This window comes from Exophiala oligosperma (genome assembly GCF_000835515.1).
Source record: "Exophiala oligosperma strain CBS 72588 unplaced genomic scaffold supercont1.3, whole genome shotgun sequence".
Lineage (NCBI taxonomy): Eukaryota > Fungi > Ascomycota > Eurotiomycetes > Chaetothyriales > Herpotrichiellaceae > Exophiala > Exophiala oligosperma.
In genome coordinates, this window is record NW_015622820.1 from 3830302 (window position 1) to 3848044 (window position 17743).

Genomic DNA, 17743 nt, shown 5'->3' on the forward strand with positions numbered 1-17743 from the left:
GCTGTCAAATTATGTTCCTCCCAGCCAAGATGAGCAAGTTTTGCACCCCTGAGGGTGGTATGATTATGACCTTGGGCTTATCCTGGCAAATTCGACAGGTTGTCTATGTAAGTGTGCACATCGAACGAAAACGCAAGTATGGCTATTCGCAGCGTAAGTCCAGACCTGTAGTTGATCGGCACCATGCAATTAGCAGCCTGTCTATGCCCTCTCCTGCTACTATTTCTATCGCGCTTCATACAGTCTGTCGCTGCAGACACGGTATTTTATAGATTCAACGTCACCTGGGCAAGGGCAAATCCTGATGGGGCCTTCTCGCGGCCTGCGGTTGGTGTCAATGGGCAGTGGCCTCCTCCCAAGATCGAAGCCAACTTTGGGGATGAGATTGCGATAACGGTGCTGAATCTTCTCGGAAATCAATCAACATCGCTCCATTTCCATGGTCTTTTCATGAATGGCACCACTCACATGGATGGACCAGCGCAGGTCTCACAGTGCTCAATTCCTCCTGGATCGTCCTTTACCTACCGATTCAAGGTACGAGACATAACATAAATCGTTTTCATGTCTGACATAGGACCAGGCAGAACAAGCAGGGACATTCTGGTACCATTCGCATGTTAAAGGACAGTATGCGGACGGATTTAGAGGCCCACTGATTATTCACGATCCCCAAAATCCATTTCGAGGAGACTTCGATGAGGAAATTCTTCTTTCCGTCTCGGATTGGTACCACCAAGAAATGGCTGTCCTCCTGCCAAAGTACAAACATGGAAACGGAATGATGTCCAAGGAGCCTGTGCCTGATGCCAATCTTCTCAACGACACCCAGAATCTCCAGGTCACTGTTACTCCCGACAAGACCTACCTAGTTCGCATAATTAATATGGGTGCCTTTGCAGGGCAATACTTTTGGATAGAAGATCATACCTTGACCATAATTGAGCTTGATGGGTCATACACGCAGCCAACAACCGCTGAGATGATCTACCTCTCATCAGGCCAACGCTGCAGCTTTCTCCTGACAACCAAATCTGAAGTGGGCCGAAATTATCCGTTCATGGCTTCTATGGATCGAGTATGATAACTATCAGGCTGAAAGGTTCCTACTGATTCTTTACCAGAGCCTATTCATGATGGCAGGCCACGTCAACGCTAACGCTACAGGGTGGTTGGTATATGACTCCAGCCAACCGCTCTCGTCGCCCTCTCAAGTCGACGAGTACAATCCAATCGATGATATGACCATCTCTCCCTATGATCAGACGCCTTTGCTGCGCAAGCCAGACCAAAGTATACGACTGAACATCAACATGAAACACGCAAATGGCGCCTCTTAGTAAGAAACTCCGCGCCCTACTCTGATGTTACTAACCATGACAGTTACTTTTTCAACGATATCGCCTATTCGTCGCCGGAAGTCCCGACCTTGTACACGGCACTGACAAGTGGTGAGTCGGCAGCACACTTCGCCACATACGGAATGCCCTGCAACCCTTGGGTACTCCAACGTAACCAAGTTATCGAAGTTATCCTGTACAATCGACATATGACAAATCATCCCGTCCATATCCACGGACATCATTTCCAGGCTATTTGGCGTTCAGAGCCTGGTGGTGGAGATTTTCCATCCTCGACCATGACTGATGACGATTTCAGGCAAATTCCTGTGACGCGCGATACCATAGTGGTTCCAAATGGTGGTAGCGTAGTTATACGATTTCGAGCTGATAATCCCGGTGAGTCAAGCACGTCATTTATTTACTGTCAAAAACTACGGACGCGACTAATCCATCCATTTCTACCAGGTGTTTGGCTCCTCCACTGCCATATGGAGTGGCACGCGGAAACGGGATTGGCAGCAACATTTATCGAAGCACCATTGGATCTTCAGCAACAGCAGCAACTTCGACATATCACAGCTGATCAATTAACGCTCTGCACCGCAGCTGGCATCGAACTACCCCATGACTCAGACAATGCAACTCTTGAGCAGACAGGAAACCCAGCCGCCGTTGCCAGTGAAAGTACAACAGACAGACAAAGGGCACTAAGGTACGCTGATTGATTTACGCCCGCTGATGTTGGGTACCATGGGGATGCCAGATTTGGTAGAGTCAACTGCTAATATGTGAATACTAGCTATACACCTGGTCTATTCGTTCTTATTCTATCCGGACTTTTCTTTGTTTTCACTGGTGTAGTTGCGCTCTTTTGGCTTCGCGGATGCTGGAGGCCACATGCCTTTCAATACCGCCGTCTCAAGGAGGGTGTCGAGTTGGCCTCACCAGAAGAAACTTCTCACGAGCCTCGAACGACTCCCAAGAGTCGAAGAATGTCTTTGATGGTCGATCCCTAGCAGCATCAAAATTCATCCCGAACATACGCCCTTCGTTGGTCGGGAAGTCTGGCAGTTTGCCTGAAAACCTGGTCTCTTGTCACAAAAGTACCAACCACGCCACACCACAACTACGTACAAGAATCATCCTTTTGAAACATCGAAACGGCCTACGTGATGACCTTATTTGTCGCTTGAGAATCATGCGTCTTGGTTACATTGTCATCGGCCTTTTTCTCTGTGGTGATGGTCGTTGTCGATTCGACATACTTCCCATTCATCGGCGCTCTGTGGTACTGGTCGATCCAAGACACCTCGGTACCTGTCGCCAGAGCAACCTTCTGGACGAAATTAGGGTCCCGCAGGAACTCACGAGCGACATGGACTACGTCAGCCTTGTCGTTGTTGAGAATGTCATGAACTGTAGCGCCATCCCTGATCCAACCTACCGCAGCAACGAAGAGGTCAGGAATCCCCAATGACTTGATGGCTTGTGCAAAAGGAACCTGATACTGCTGGCCGAGCTGCACTTTCTGTCTCCTATCGGTACCGCCACTTGAGGTGTCAATCAAGTCGACACCTTCTTTGGCCAAGATAGGTACATAGCGCAAAGTGTCCTCCAAGTCCCAGCCTTCTCCAGCCGGCAACCAGTCAACTGCAGATAGCTTCCAGAGTAGAGGCATTGTAGGAGGAATGTTCTTTCTAATGGCACGAACAATCTCGACGCCGAGTCGGACCCGGTTCTCAAAGCTCCCACCCCACTTGTCCGTTCTCATATTACTCTAACATAGAGATGGTTAGCAGCTCGGATCTCGGGGGTTTGAATTAACTTACAGCAGGTGAAGCGAAAGAATGAATGAGATAACCATGAGCACCATGTACCGCGAGCACGTCGACACCTGCCTCAACAGCTCTTCTAGCTGCGGCGCCATATGATTCGATGGTTTCACATATCTCCTCTTCCGTCATGGCCGCAGGTGTGGCATAGTTTTCATTCCACGGCTCGGCAGTAGGAGCTTGAACGTGCTGCGTATTGCCACCGAACTCGTCCGGCACCAACTTGAGGCCCAGCCATGGAGGGCAGATACCAGCTTTCCGCCCAGCATGTTGCAGTTGGATTCCGGCCTTTTGCGATTGGGAGTGGATCAGGTTGACAATCCTCCTCAGAGGTTCAATCTGTTCATCCTTCCAGAGCCCGGCATCCTGGGGTGTATTCTTGCCCTATATCAATCATTGTCAGTCCCTCGATAATGGTTTTTCAAGCAAGTAATAATAACGTAACTTGTTCAGTCACGGCAGTTGCCTCGAGTGTGATAAGTGCCGCACCTCTCATCGCGAATTGCCCATAGTGAGCGACATGAAAGTCGCTGAACATGCCATCTTCACAACTGTACATGCACATGGGAGCAACCCAGATCCTGTTTTGAAATGTTGTTCCTCGTATAGTTATTGGCTTGAAGGCACGACTTATGTTGTTCTCGGTAACGCCTTCCTCGGGTCTCAGGATTGCAGTGCCGACTGGTAATCTTTGCTTCGGTGTGAAAAAGGGTAGACCTTGGACAGATATGCTTCGAAACTCCGTATACTCGTGGCTGGAGTCCATATCGACGGATCTTTCAATACCAAGATTCAGAAGATCAGGAAGTCGTTTCTCGTGTCTTATTCATTTGTCATCTATGTAATCCAGAGTCTTGGTCTGACACAGAATATATCTAGTGATGTTGGCCGCCTCACATCATTCGGAGAAGGCCGTCGACACGGTAGACACAACAATGGGACCATCTCGGATAGATAAGTAGGTAAGGCCGAGTATGACTTCATTGCGAGTCTACCGACCTGCTATACTCACCTTGTTTTCACCAATAGCCTTCATTAGTCCATGTCTCTTTGACGACTGGAAATGCTTCCAAGGCTGTACTCACATCGAGCGTGCTACCGTGCACAATCACTCACTTCTAGCTATTTACAGCTCCGGAAGCGAAGCCTGTCTTCCGCCAAGACAATATCTTCATCTCTAGTCCAAAAGTACGAGATCAATGCTGATATGGGTGAAGGCTTTGGTAGATGGAAGTTGGTGAGGACCATGCCTTGTCCTTGATCTTCTCAGAAAGTACTAAGGACGAAGGGCCCTGACGAGGATCTCATGAGGTTCGTCGATGCGGCAAATATCGCTTGCGGCTTTCACGCCGGAGATCCTTCCATTATGCTCAGGACTGTACAACTCTGCAAAAAGCATCGCGTCAAAGCGGGTGCACATCCGGGCCTGCAAGACCTGATTGGGTTCGGAAGAAGGAAGATTGAGATGAATCTCGATGACCTGCACGCAATGATTCTCTACCAAGTCGGCGCCTTGAAGGCGATGTTGGATGTCGAAGGCGTCGAGCTGTCTCACATCAAACCTCATGGTGAACTATACTTTTATATGCAAAGAGAGGAGCCCGTCATGCGTGCAGTGCTGGAAGCGTGCGCACCTTTCAATGTCCCGGTTTATGCATGCAGGAACGAGAAACAGCAAGCCGTGTGCGATCATCTGGGAATCCCATTTCAACAGGAAGTATATGTCGACATCGACTACTCTGCAAAGGGAGAGCTTCTTCCGGTGTCAAAGTCTAAACCTACAACGCCTGAAATATGTGCATCTCGATTTCGACTCATGGCCGAACAGGATCAGACGAGAGATATCGATGACAACTTGATCACACTTGGATTCAATGGAAAGCCATTCAGCGTCTGCTTGCATTCTGATATGCCTGGAGCTCTGGAAAATGCCCGAAAAGTCCGCCAAGTGGTAGACGAAGTAAATAGAAATAATGGCGTCATCTGAGTCCAATTTCTGAGACCAATTCGACAACGTCTCACTCTTTGTCTCGGGGATTTAGCCGGTTGCTATTGTTCAGCGATTAAGCCCGCACATCGGCATGTTCAACGATCGTCTCAGCACGTTTCTCGGTTTCATTGTCATCTAGACCAGCCCTCGCTTTTTCAACCGCCGCAATGGCCCTATCGGACTTCTCCTTGTCCTCAAAGACTGTGACAGGTTGTTAGTTATGATCCGACCAACGACAATCTGTAGAGACTCACTGAAAGCCAATTCCTCCAATGTTCTTCCATAAGTTTCTGGGAAGAAGAAGTAGATGAAGACATTCTCGAAACCGAGCCAGCAGCAGTAGAAGATCAGCCACCGCCACTGGATGTTGTCAAGGCCAATTGGATTGATGAAGGTGGTGAAGAAAGTCGCCAGTCGCCCCCATAGTTGGAAATATGCAATGCCGCGAGATCTTTCAGCAAACGGCCACAATTCGACGAGGTAGGTATAGGTCAGAGCATTGTACCTAGAACAGAGTACCTTGTCAGGATTATCTCCTTGCATTGCACGCGCTACCACGATAATTGACATACCCAATGTTATATGCCGGCTTGTAGGCAAATATGAAAAAGATGACTCCGATTCCTGCTCCATGATTGATATTGCCAGCCGCGTCCGATGTCATGGTTTCTTCCATACAGATAGTCCATCCGATGTAGATACACAGCAAGGAGATGGCGCACGCCATGTACATGACCCTGCGGCGGAAGCGGGTGACCAAGAGGGCGGCCGTGGCGGCGGTGATGAGGGACCAAGCTGAGACGCCGACATTGACCTTTTGAATGTCGGTCGAGTTGGTCCAGCCGACCATCTTCAACAGCTTGCCCAGGTAGTACGAGATGAGCGTGTTCCCGGACCATTGAGTGAACAGGCCGAGTGCGGTGGATAAGATGACACGTCGTCGCATCCCGGCGGTGGTGAACAAGTCCAACCATGACTTCTTGGACGCCTCGATTTCCATGTGGAGTGTCGCGCGAATCTGGGCCATCTCGGCACGCACGAATTCCGAGTCGCAGTCACCTTCGGCATGATACTTGATCAGGATCTCGTGGGCCTCCTCGTGTCGGTCTTTGCTGATGAGCCATCTTGGGCTTTCTGGAAGTAACAGGACCAGCGAGATCTGGATCAAGGATGGTGCAGCCTGTAAGATGGACGGGGTCCTCCACGACCAGTTGCTGGCAATGGTGTTGGTTCCGAAGCAGATTCCGGCAGCCGTGAGCTCCCCGACAAAGTATGAGACGTTGAAGAGGGAAGTGAGGATCGGTCGTTCCTTTGGGTATCCCAGTTCACCGATCAAGGCAGACGCAGCGACGATGCAGGTCGGAATACCAAAACCCAGCATGATACGGGCAAAAATGTAATTACCAGCTGTAAGAGGTCAATCAATGTTGTTGTGACTGGCAGAAAAGATTTCGAGTGACTACTTACCATTTTGCGCAAAGCACTGAACAATGGCCCCGGCTACCATGACCCAGAAACCGATAAATATCGCCCAACGACGACCGAATCGATCGTTTAGAATAGGAACAAAAGGTAAACTCAGGATGGCTCCGAGTGAATACGAAGCATTGATGAAGCCGGACCATGAACCTGCGGGTTCATTGAAGTCTACAACATTTGTGAGCGTTTACAGCCTCAGGGGGCTGTCGGTGTATGCAACAGTGCTTGTTCAACTACTCACAGTCTTGCCAGTGATCTGAGATCTGGAGGGCGTTGATCATCTGAGAGTCGAAACCGCTTGTGATTTCGATGCCCATGCATGTTGGTATGAGTAACAGGTAAAGATGTCGTAAGTTTGGCTTCCTGTACCATGGTACTTTGTCTTCCTGGGCAAGCCTTTGGACGACTGGGTCGCTAGCGCCCGTTCCATGTGGTTTGAGATCGCTAATGTTTGGTGCCATGCCAGGCCGACGGTGTAGAGAAATGGTAGGTTTGAAGTTTGGAGAAAAGGAGTAGTGAAGATGGAGAATGCCAACCTTTTATCGTCAAGAGTCAGGGACACTGTCTATCTTGTCCTCTAGCTAGGGCCATGGCTGGATCGATTTTAGCTCAGGTGTAGAGCACACCAGGGACCAAGCACATTAATGTCAAACAAATCCTACCGATACAGATGTCTCTCCCATCATGACAGTATACTAACCGGTTGAGCCATCTCCCGGAGGGCTGTTCGATCAGGGTTAGCCATGCTGAGAGCTTCCACAGGAACAGTCCAAGCATTATAGCTGGCGGAAGTGTCTCTTGGGTTGCATTCACAAACCCGAGTTGGACAAATAGGACAGTGAAACAGAATCGAAAGACATCTTGGCAGTACAAGCCAAGGATGTTGGCCAGCATGCTTGAGAACATGCGGGAAGGTTTGACTTTTATAAAGACCCGTCGCATCTTGCCAGACGGGGCGCGGAGGTCAGTCGCTGGGGTCTGGAGAGCTCACGTGGAAACACGATGTCTCGAGTCGACCGTCGCCCGGTCTTGGAAAGCCTTACGGAGGATGAAGAACAAGTTAGTCCTCGCCAATACTCTTGGGATTTGGAACGAACAAATGATCTTCGTCGAAGGATAATTGCCGGCTAAATATCTCCTAGAGTTGCGGCTAAATACAATATCAAACATTGATTCCTCCACGTAGCGAACACTGGATGGAATAGAGTACGTACGAGATAGATCCCTTCATCAAGAGCGGTCCCATCTTGAGGTTCGACGAAGAACATGATCTTGGGACTTATGGGTTACTGTACAGTCAAGAAACTAGACAGGTCATACAGTGGGCTAGCACTATACCAAGAATCCCCAAGTCCCTGCAAACCGCTCTTGAATTCAGACTGGGATACGCGTCTAATTAAACCTGTTGATCTAAGTCGTTTTCATGTTCCTGTTTGCTACTCATTTCTTCTCATTGATGATCGAATCAAGAACGCTGGCCGTATTCAACAGCGCTTCGTCTGTTTGCCGATACCCAACGACTTGCAAGGCGATTGGAGCATCCTTGTAGAGCTCTGGACCGGTGTCTAGATAGCAATAGTATCAACCAACTGCGTTGTTCCACACAACGCGGGGTCCAACGGAGGGAGTCCAGCAGTCAACGTCTGGTGATGTATGACTTACAAAGTTTGTAAAGCTCGGCATCCTGGGGCCCGTATTTGGCGTGGGAAATATCGTCGGCAAGATCCTGCTCACCTACCTTGCCCACTGGAATGACGACGGCAGGATAGTCGAGATAATTCCAGAGGCCAGTATAAGACGCGTTCGAAAATTTGTCCCAGGGAACAGCAGTGTGAGGTGCCACTGGCATCAGAATCGCATCGATCTTGTTGTCTCTGAATAATCGCAAATATTGCTTCGCTGCTTCGTCTCGGCGGACGTTCAGGTCAAAGAAACCCTTCAAGGTCGTGCTCCCCAAAGATAGAAGCTTGATCGTGTTGACAGATGGCACAGGAGGTTCTCCTGTACGATCGAACAGCTCAGAGTAATGCTTTGGCGCGTCTCGTGTTAGTCACAAAAAAATTTGGATTGCATGAAACCTGACATACCTCGGTTCCCAGCGGTGCCCAATACTGAAGTAGGTCAAAATAAATATCTTTGACACCGGGCACGGTCACAGGAACTATTTCAACATTGCCACTTTCTCGAAGAAGCTGAGCTGTTTGGTTCAAGCCTCGTCGAACAGGAGGAGAAGGGGTGTAGATGCCGTTGTCTTCAACAAGGCCAATCCTCAACTTTTTCGGAACCTCAAGCTGCCTCCATGGCACCGAAACGACCGTGTGGTCATACCGCCAGGTCTCCGACTCCATGATTACTTTCATAAACATTTGACAGTCGCGGATCGATGTCGCCATGGGTCCGGCGGCAGAGAACACCCCGGATGTCCCTGGAACGGCGAGATCCCGTACGCCGTTGTGAGGTACCAGCCCGACACTGCCCCTGACGCCGTAAATGCCGTTGCACAATGATGGAACACGGATGCTTCCACCAATGTCAGTGCCTACTCCGAGCAAGCTGCCACGAAGAGCGATCAAAGCCCCTTCTCCGCCAGTGCTTCCTCCAGCGGTCAAGGCAGTGTTGTGAGGATTCAAGGTCCTCCCGAAAACATTGTTGTCGCTGTCGCCGGTCATAATTGTTTGCGGCAGATTGGTTTTGCAATATAGCACTGCGCCTAGGTCAAGCAACAAAGCAGCGAGCGCACTGTTCTCCTCCGCTGGCTCGTTGACAAAGCAGGCCAGTCCCGTCGAAGTGTCCTTGCCTGCCACTTGGAAGCTGTCCTTGAGCGAGATTGGTAATCCGTGTAAAGGTCGGAGAGCTTTTCCATCGGGAGAGTCGATCCTTTCACGGTCTAATTGACGGGCTCGATCAATTGCCTCGTCAAAAAAGATCTCCGTCAAGCAATTGGTCTATCTCATACAACACACGAACACTCTGGTCAATGAATGGCTCGTGTGTGATATATTAAGATGACAAGGACGAACCAGTTGGTGAGCAATGGCTGCTCGTTTGCAAAAAGCAATAGTGACCCTCTCAGCCGACCAGATGCCTGTCTTGATCTTCTCCAAGAGAGATATCGCATCATGATCGGAGGTGATCTGGCACTCTGTCTCATCCAATATTCCGCAGTTGACAGGGGCTTGTAACAAGATACCAGCTTCAATACACCTTGGCAAATCAATCATCCATTCCTTTGGGATTTTTTCTTGTCTCTGACGTTGTTTATCAGCAGCAATCGCGAGATAGCCCTTACCCTTGGCCGACATTTTGTCTTCTCCGGCATGGATTTTGAATTTAGAGATGAAGAAGAAAATGGGCTGCACATACTTCTCAGGGCACTTTATACCTACCTGGGATTTGTGGTATTTGGCATTTTGCGAGCAATACAGCCCCCCTGGACAGCTGTATAGATATGAGTTGCATGGAATGTTTTGTCAACTCTCCGGCCAAACCTCCGGTCAACCTTCCGGCCACTAGCCGTCTTAGGCCTAGAAGAATTTTCCCGGGCGAAACTGAGTCGTCGGCTATCCTTCCCTTCGTGGCATTGCAAGGCTACCACAATATCAGTCACCCGTCACTTCGAGCTCCTACAGTAACTTACGCTGAGACAACGATCTTGTTCCCCCTAACAACTAGGCGAGAATCTACGATCATCTTCTTTCAGGACGGATGCCACTTTGGGCAATTCGGTCACTCTTCCTGATTCCATGGATTTTGCTGCAAACCAATCACGGAGGCTGCAGACGGCCTGCGATCGATGTTACCGACTCAAAGAGAGGTGCACGCGCCCGACTACTGCAGATGATTGTGGAAGATGCCGCAGACTCGGGTTGCTATGCTCAACTTTACGGCCTCCTCGAAAGGCTGGACGAAGACCCAAAGAGTCTCGCCTCGATTTAGACCAACCAAATGTTGGGAACCACAGCTCTGCTTGCCTAGAACCGAGGGAGTCTAGAACATACATAAGCAGTACAAATGCGAGATTACCATCAGAAGATATCGCCAAATGGATCAATCTTCATGAGGAACTTAGCCAGAATGAAAAGGACAGCCTTCTGTTCCTTTTAGATAAGCCCGGAATCCTCGGCTGCTATGTCATGGGCCCGACTTTTCAAGACGATGAGAGACGCTCCCTAGTCGCTCTTCTACCCACAGCCTTGCCTGTTCTTAAGGATGCATGCCTTGCATTCGCCGGGGCTCTCAAGCTGACATATTCCGATCCTCATGATGTGGCCAAAGTGGACGATGAACACACTAATTTGCTTCACGCCCTGGCTGCCATTGAAATACTCCGTTCATTTCCAGTGTGCACGCCTCAGGATGTGGCTATATGTCTGACTCTGGGAACTTTATTGGCACTATTCAGTTACTCTGCCGTCGGTCGTGGCGTTTATGAGATATCACAACACTGTCTAAGCACCGCTCGGCCGTTCATCGAACAAGGAGTGTTGGATGTGGATACTGAGCCTCGGCTGGTCTACCTGACTCTTCAAGAAGTGATGGATTGCCTGGTCCATCGCAAAATGCCATCTATCAGGTCTCCTCGACATCGATTATGCTCTGGAAGGGACGTTGTAGATCGGCATTTGGGGCTGTGTGTGCCTCTGTTGCCTTACTACCATGACCTTTGTGTTGCAAGTCACTCTCTTGCCAATACGACCGATGAGAGCTACATGGCTCTAATCAAGAAGCAGCTGAGCCTCATTCAGGACGAGTTAGAAATCTGGAAACCCTCTACGCCAGATCAGTTCTTGGAGAAATTTACCTCTACAGAGGTCATCCATCTCCTTGCCCAAGCGAGACTGTACCGATTAGCAGCTCTGTTAGTGAACCACAGGCTTTGCTATGCTTTTGGTACCCAAGATCATCAAGCTACAATCTGGGCAAACGAGATTATGAGCGAGCTGGATCTTGCTCGAAACGTCACCAACCAACCGATACGTTCTGTCACTCTGCCATTCATTGCTGCCGCGATTGAGATGCAAGGTACGAGAGCACGTAGACAGGCACTACAAGATACGGTTATGCATGTGGATCAGTTCACGCCAGCAGTACAAAAGGCTACAAAAGCCTTCCTCACCAGAGTATGGAGAGAACGAGATGACAAAGTGATAATTTCATGGTTCGACTCCGCCTATAAGCCCTGTGTGGTTCTAGCCTCAATCGACATGGATCTCTTTAGATGATGCTGGTCTCATAGAGGCGATTTTCTCTTCTGTCTTGATGCGAACACACTACCTCTTCCTCGAATCGTTTCTCACAACCTGCGTTATGGATAGGATGGTGTATGACTGGCACGGACAGGATCGTGCTTGTACAAAATCGGCAACTGGATGTGCCGAATTTAATTTCCATCATCTGCGCGGCTCAATTTTCAGCCGATCTGCAAAGTTGCCGGCTTTGCTGTACCTTCGCCATTACCAGAAGAAATGTATTTTCAGGACAGACCATGACTGGTTGTTATCCGGCACGTTCTTTGGGCCCAGTTTTACTCGAGATTACGGAGTACATTCGGATTTGATCGGCGAAACTTTGAATTTGCCGATCTAATTTGGAATAGCCTTACAAATGTCTTCCTTTCTCTGGCTATCCGCCGATTCTCAGGACCTGTTCATTCCGGCGGGATCTCGACGATGTTTCTCCAGTCAGCCAAAGTCTAGCTGGCTAACACGAATAATGCTGTTGTTTGTGAATCACAACTGAAAGCTTTGAGAGCTCGAGATCAAAACAGCAAACGCCTCTTTTTCTTCTGCCTCCTCAACAGGGTCCATAAATCGATCGTTGAAAGAGGATAGCCAGTCAACAGGGCAGAGGCGCGCAAGACGAGATCAGCCATGTCAGTACCTAGTAACAACCTCCGCCCTCTAACTCGCTTCGTTACAGGCCACAACAGTGCCGACGGCAAATCTGTTTTCGAAAGTGCTGCGGTGAACGAGAGCCCGCCTGTGATCAACTATCCGGGTGGTATGCAAATCGCTTTCTACTATGGTACTTCCGGATTTCCAGTCGACCTGAGTAACGATGGTGACATCAAAATATACCACAAAATGATTCAGAACCCACCCGGCATCGCAGTCCTTAATGGATCTGCCGCCCGAGTGATCGACTTTCCTCCAGCATGTACAACTCCCATGCACCGCAGCATGAGTTTGAACTACAACTTTGTCATCGAGGGCGAGGTAGAGGTGATTTTGGACTCGGGTGAGAAAAGGATCCTGAAAAGAGGAGATGGTTTAGTCCAGCGAGCGATAAATCATGCATGGAGGAACACGAGTCAAACAGAATGGGCGAGAATCACAGCCGTGGTGCTACCTGTCCGTGAATTCGAAGTTGCTGAGAGACAAATTACGGCGAATCTGCCACCCAGGACTAAGCAGAGTGGTAGTCACTGAATAGATCTCAAATCACAATATATCAGTGACAATATCCCTCCAATCTCACAACTCGTTTCTAAGCTTGATTATCTGGATTACTGCTTCTTGGAGAGAGCTCAGTCATTGATTGACCTCTCAACTCTCAAACCGAATCTGCCAAGGCCTGGTTTGAATTCAGTGCCAGACCGAGGACGGGCTAATACTATTTGGCTCGGAGTTTATGACTGTGGGTGCCCCATGGCATGGCAACATTTTCATGCTAGCATGCCGGCTAGAACATGTAAGATACCTAACGGTACCCGCGGCCCGTGTGAGGAAGGCATAGGCTAGTCTGACGGTACGCTGGCCTCGACTTTATGCCGCGAAGCTCAGATTTCTCCAGACCTCCACCAACTAGACCCTCAGGTGACTTCAGGTGACTTGTCTATGTGTGAGATGACCGGGGACACGATCATGCTGACCCGTCAGTTGGGGCCGAGAGACTTTCGTCAAGTTCTTGTCAAACTTAAAGCCTCCTGTACCCTGAGTGTGAAATATAGGTTCACGAGTCTGGGGGCATGAGCTCGTATATTTACAGCTTGTCTTCTATCCTCTTATCCAATCGCACATCTATTTCAGGCAAGGGAGAAAATGACGGAGCACAAAATTCAGAAAGTCGTTGTAGTCGGTGCAGGCCCAGTAGGGCTCCTGACTGCTTTAATGTTGGGTCAGAAAGGCATATCTGTGGACGTCTTGGAGTCTCTCAATGAGGTGAACAAATCTCCTCGAGGACTTGCGTATGGTGCGCCTGCAGTAAAGTAAGTATTCCACCGTTTTGCTCTCAAGATGACTGTATACACTAACCCTGTCTCGTCTTTCAGAGTGCTAGCGCGAGCAGGTATCCTTGAAAAGACGATTGAACGGGGGTTCATACCCAAAGATATTGCGTGGAGAAAACCTGACGGTACAATGATCGTTGGGTTTGACCGTCTGGAGACTCGGATAGATGGGCTGCCACGCAGTGTCATTCTCCCAGTTGGCTCTCTGTCGGCTCTCCTGGTAGAAGAAGCCCAACACTATCCTAGCATCAAGATCTATTGGGGTTATAGGGTCTCCAATGTGGGACAGGACAGCGAGAGCGCCTGGGTAGAGAGTAACAGCGATGATGGGCTTAATTCCAAGAAGATGATGCATGCCGACTTTGTGGTGGGTTGTGATGGTGGAGCCAGCGTTGTGAGAAAGACACTGCAGGGAGGAAGCTTCCCTGGATACACTTGGCCAAAGACTCTTGTTGCAGTCAACGTAAGTGCTAAATGAGTCAGACTGAGAGAATTTGACTTATATTGAAGTGAACACAGGCACATATGAGCTTTGACAAACTTGGGTTTTCCGATGTTCAATGGATCATACACCCCGAAAACTGGTTCGTCATTGCCAAAATCGACAACAAAGGACTATGGCGCATTGTGTACGGCGAGGCTCCGGGACTGTCGACAGAGGAGATCCGAGATCGACTCCCACAAAGGTTCCGAGAGACTCTTCCAGGACACCCTGAACCCAACGAATACCAACTTGAGACGGTAACTCCATACACTGTCCATCAGCGATGTGCAGAGAAGATGAGAGTTGGACGTATCTTGTTGGCTGGCGACGCGGCTCATTTGAACAATCCCATGTAAGACTGTGGCTATCCCGCTATCTTGTGTTTCATGCTCACTTGGACTCCGCAACAGGGGAGGTCTCGGCCTTACCACTGGAGTTTGCGATGTGGGCAGTCTGATAGACTGTCTCTACGGCATTGACACCGGGGAAACCTCTATCGACATCCTCGACCGGTATGATGAAATGCGTCGGCAGATCTTTAGCCAAATCACAGACGCTACCTCCACGGCAAACTTCCACCGTGTCATGGCCGACCCGGAGACTATATTGGAGAAGGATATTTTCTTCCAGCTTCTGGAAAGGGCAAAGACAGAACCCAATGTCGCAGCAGGTCTAATGAAGGTAAGTCAAACAAGTGACGATAGTTCATCCTTCCTTCCGTTGCCAAGGAAGTTCTAATGAGGCTTCTCTACAGCATGAGATGAGTATCGGTTGTGATATGACACAGTACTTTGCCAATGGAGCATCGGAGAGCTCTAACAACGGAGTGGTCTTATAATTACAACTCCTCTGAACAAAGACAGAGAGTGAAGGCACTACTATGGGAGTTGAAATGATATCACTCAGACTCTTTGGACTTGAACAGCGATGAATATAGATTAGATAGTGTCGAAAAACTTCGAATGTCAAAAGCTTAAGTCCAAATCTAGAACACTACATTGTCTATTGCCAATGAAGTGTCTATGCTCCCATATCTCTATTGTGTATATCTAGTCTTCGAAGGAATACCGGTTTGCTAATCGTCCAAAGCCTTCAATGCCCACCTCAACCACGTCGCCATCATTGATCACACCTAAGGGCTGCATAAAGCATCCCACCCCGCTGGGAGTGCCGGTCATTATGACCGTCCCTTTTCTCAACGTCGTCCCTCGACTCAAGTGCTCGATGATCTGAGCTACGGTCCAAATCATGTCGTCCGTGCAAGTCTGCTGTCGAACTTCACAATTCAGATTTGTGAAGAGCTGCAGGGTTTGAGGGTCGGCTACGGTATGAGCTAGTACGACTGCCGGGCCGATCGGCGCAAAAGCATCGAAAGATTTCGCATAGCAAAACTGTCCTCCAGAGGCACGTGGCTTTTGAAAGTTGCGTGCGCTCACATCATTGCCACATGTGTAGCCCAAGACGTATGAGAGGGCTTCCGACTCGGTGACATTTTTGGCATCACGACCAATGACAACAGTCAACTCGCCCTCGTAGTCAAGGAGAGATTGGCAGTCGACGTGGACGGGAATCGTATCGTATGGACCTGGGAATAGTTAGAGAGTTTCGATCAACTCGTTGACTTAGCATTGAGCTTCGCCTGCACTAGGCCATATTTACCAGCAAGAGCATCTGCTGGCTTCGTGAATACTACAGGATACTCAGGAATGGGATTCTTGCCCTCCTCAGCATGCGTCTTGTAATTCAGTCCGATACAGATGATCAGAGGTGTCGACTCAAGCGGACAAAGGACCTAGACGATTGTTTAGTTTGTGTATAAATTACAGTACCTTGTGGTTGTGCAAAAGGGAAATGCAGTATACCTTGCTCACTGTTTTCCTCTGAGAGTCAATTTGGAAGCCTTCGAATGGTGTACCACTTAGAGTGTTGATTGAGAGTCCCCTCCCCTCTAAACCCGATCTCAACTGCTCTTGAGAGACTGCACCATGGTGAATTTCTCCTTCCTCGTCAGAAAAGCGAATAAATGCGTCAACTTTCATGTTTGATTATTAGGCCAAAGAACTTGCAATGAAGGTACTGAGATATCATGAGCTCCTGTGCTTGTGAACTTCTCCACCGGAGTCTCTCGACCCTGACTACGTCGAACATTGCTGTCTCCCTACCGGACCGGTATGCATATCAGATTGTTCCATATGGGAAATGACTTTCGCCCAGGCCGCGGAGCCTAGAAACACGAAATATACCGAACCAAAAGGGGCTTTCCAAGAACGCCACCGGAGTGGAGATGAAGAGGTCCAGGGCGTTACACCAATGCTTCATTTGACAACCGGGCTGGGAAAGACACAGAGCAACGCGAGATATCCTTTCTAACATCGTATGCTCCGTGTATGATATTATCTAGTCAGAGACTGACAGGCAGAGTATGCTTTCTCTATGATCATTTGACAAGTATGTCAGCAAATGGATCTACGAAGTAGCTTCTACAATGAGTATGTGGTTAACGCCGAGTCTTTTGGGCTAGATTGCTCCACCGGACTGCGAGAGTTCGAAACAGCACGATTAGCAAACTTCAGCACAAGCAACTCTACAAAGTGTTTCAGGCTGGGATGCAGCCGTCCAGGCCACTCTCCCCGCGTTCGAGAAGTCCACCGGAAGATGTAGTGGGCCGTGGAGTACCGAACCCTCCCCAGGATCCAGAAACCGGGAGTGGTGGGGAATTTGGCGGGATATCAATAACCAGAGAAATTAACCCGATCATGTTGGGTTAGCTCCAGACTATGGACCTTCAAGTGAAAAAGGCCTTGTTGTCCCCTGAACTTGTGCGGTATTTGCACTCGGGATATCAACTGCAAGATCGATAGAGAATTACAAAATCAGCAATATGCAGGAAACCCACAAAGATATCGAGAGAAGCCAACAAGAGATGGTTGAGGCCATCACACCGGCGTCAGAAGCCAAACCTTCCAAGCATCGGATCGGTGAGGAGGTTCTGGATTCTCATATCCACGATGACCACGGTGATCCGCATAAAGCGGCATTGGAGGGTGCCGATGAAGACGCCCATATCAACTGGACAACTTGTGCTGCGGTCTTCTCTCTCGGACTGACATTCCTGTCGGGGCTGGGATTCACATTGAACAGCTTTCTTTCCGTGGCCACCGTGGTCGCCATCCAGCTACAGGGATCCACGAACAATGTCAACTGGGTTGCCGGCGGCTTCTCATTAAGCGGGAGTGTGGCATTTGCTATCGCAGGACAACTTAGTGACTACTTGGGTCGGAAGGATGTGATTCTCTTGGGTCAAGCATTCCTTCTCATCGGTCACCTGGTCTGTGCTACCGCCCTGACCTTCAATCAGATCATCGCTGGGATGGTACTCCTCGGTGT

The 17743-nt window shown here is 49.3% G+C and overlaps 7 protein-coding genes across 9 annotated transcripts; 5 read left to right on the forward strand and 2 right to left on the reverse strand.

Annotated features, from left to right (window-relative positions):
• Window positions 1-183: 183 nt before the first annotated feature.
• On the forward strand, window positions 184-2359 carry PV06_04096 (uncharacterized protein; the record flags this gene model as incomplete). Its single annotated transcript, XM_016404944.1, has 6 exons — window positions 184-537; window positions 584-1078; window positions 1125-1339; window positions 1384-1739; window positions 1809-2055; window positions 2143-2359. 6 exons carry the CDS (start codon window positions 184-186, stop codon window positions 2357-2359), a joined length of 1884 nt encoding a protein of 627 aa, XP_016265949.1.
• PV06_04097 lies at window positions 1913-4784 on the reverse strand. Of its 3 annotated transcripts, none has more exons than XM_016404947.1 (4): window positions 4261-4784; window positions 3621-4187; window positions 3173-3559; window positions 1913-3120 (listed from the first exon to the last, which is right to left on the reverse strand). In XM_016404947.1, exons 2-4 carry the CDS (start codon window positions 3939-3941, stop codon window positions 2509-2511), a joined length of 1320 nt encoding a protein of 439 aa, XP_016265952.1. In that variant the 5' UTR covers window positions 3942-4187; window positions 4261-4784; the 3' UTR covers window positions 1913-2508. The 3 variants fall into 3 exon arrangements, with proteins under 3 accessions (XP_016265952.1, XP_016265951.1, XP_016265950.1); XM_016404946.1 differs by having other exon boundaries at window positions 1913-2427; window positions 2478-3120; window positions 3621-4784; XM_016404945.1 differs by having other exon boundaries at window positions 3621-4784.
• PV06_04098 (uncharacterized protein) lies at window positions 4239-5162 on the forward strand (the record flags this gene model as incomplete). The annotated part of the gene is made up of 2 exons (XM_016404948.1): window positions 4239-4412; window positions 4464-5162. The coding sequence occupies 2 exons, from the start codon at window positions 4239-4241 to the stop codon at window positions 5160-5162; spliced, it is 873 nt and encodes a 290-aa protein (XP_016265953.1).
• A 76-nt stretch (window positions 5163-5238) lies between these two features.
• PV06_04099 (uncharacterized protein) lies at window positions 5239-7105 on the reverse strand (the record flags this gene model as incomplete). The annotated part of the gene is made up of 5 exons (XM_016404949.1): window positions 5239-5366; window positions 5420-5670; window positions 5738-6572; window positions 6633-6812; window positions 6886-7105. 5 exons carry the CDS (start codon window positions 7103-7105, stop codon window positions 5239-5241), a joined length of 1614 nt encoding a protein of 537 aa, XP_016265954.1.
• A 3348-nt stretch (window positions 7106-10453) lies between these two features.
• PV06_04100 (uncharacterized protein) lies at window positions 10454-11866 on the forward strand (the record flags this gene model as incomplete). The annotated part of the gene is made up of 1 exon (XM_016404950.1): window positions 10454-11866. A coding segment is annotated over one exon (1413 nt), but the record flags the coding sequence as incomplete, so codon positions are not given.
• A 648-nt stretch (window positions 11867-12514) lies between these two features.
• PV06_04101 (uncharacterized protein) lies at window positions 12515-13072 on the forward strand (the record flags this gene model as incomplete). Its single annotated transcript, XM_016404951.1, has 1 exon — window positions 12515-13072. One exon carries the CDS (start codon window positions 12515-12517, stop codon window positions 13070-13072), a length of 558 nt encoding a protein of 185 aa, XP_016265956.1.
• A 26-nt stretch (window positions 13073-13098) lies between these two features.
• Window positions 13099-15264, forward strand: PV06_04102 (uncharacterized protein). The gene is made up of 5 exons (XM_016404952.1): window positions 13099-13851; window positions 13915-14335; window positions 14392-14708; window positions 14767-15037; window positions 15111-15264. The coding sequence occupies exons 1-5, from the start codon at window positions 13685-13687 to the stop codon at window positions 15192-15194; spliced, it is 1260 nt and encodes a 419-aa protein (XP_016265957.1). The 5' UTR covers window positions 13099-13684; the 3' UTR covers window positions 15195-15264.
• The last annotated feature ends 2479 nt before the right edge of the window (window positions 15265-17743 follow it).

Coding starts and splice junctions, on each gene's coding strand:
- PV06_04102 (XM_016404952.1), top strand. CDS start 13,685: ATGACGGAGCACAAAATTCAGAAAGTCGTTGTAGTCGGTGCAGGCCCA. Junction 13,852..13,914: donor TATGGTGCGCCTGCAGTAAA/GTAAGTATTCCA, acceptor CTCGTCTTTCAG/AGTGCTAGCGCGAGCAGGTA. Junction 15,038..15,110: donor TCGCAGCAGGTCTAATGAAG/GTAAGTCAAACA, acceptor GCTTCTCTACAG/CATGAGATGAGTATCGGTTG.
- PV06_04097 (XM_016404947.1), bottom strand. CDS start 3,941: ATGGACTCCAGCCACGAGTATACGGAGTTTCGAAGCATATCTGTCCAA. Junction 3,560..3,620: donor CAACTGCCGTGACTGAACAA/GTTACGTTATTA, acceptor TGATTGATATAG/GGCAAGAATACACCCCAGGA. Junction 3,121..3,172: donor ATTCTTTCGCTTCACCTGCT/GTAAGTTAATTC, acceptor TCTCTATGTTAG/AGTAATATGAGAACGGACAA.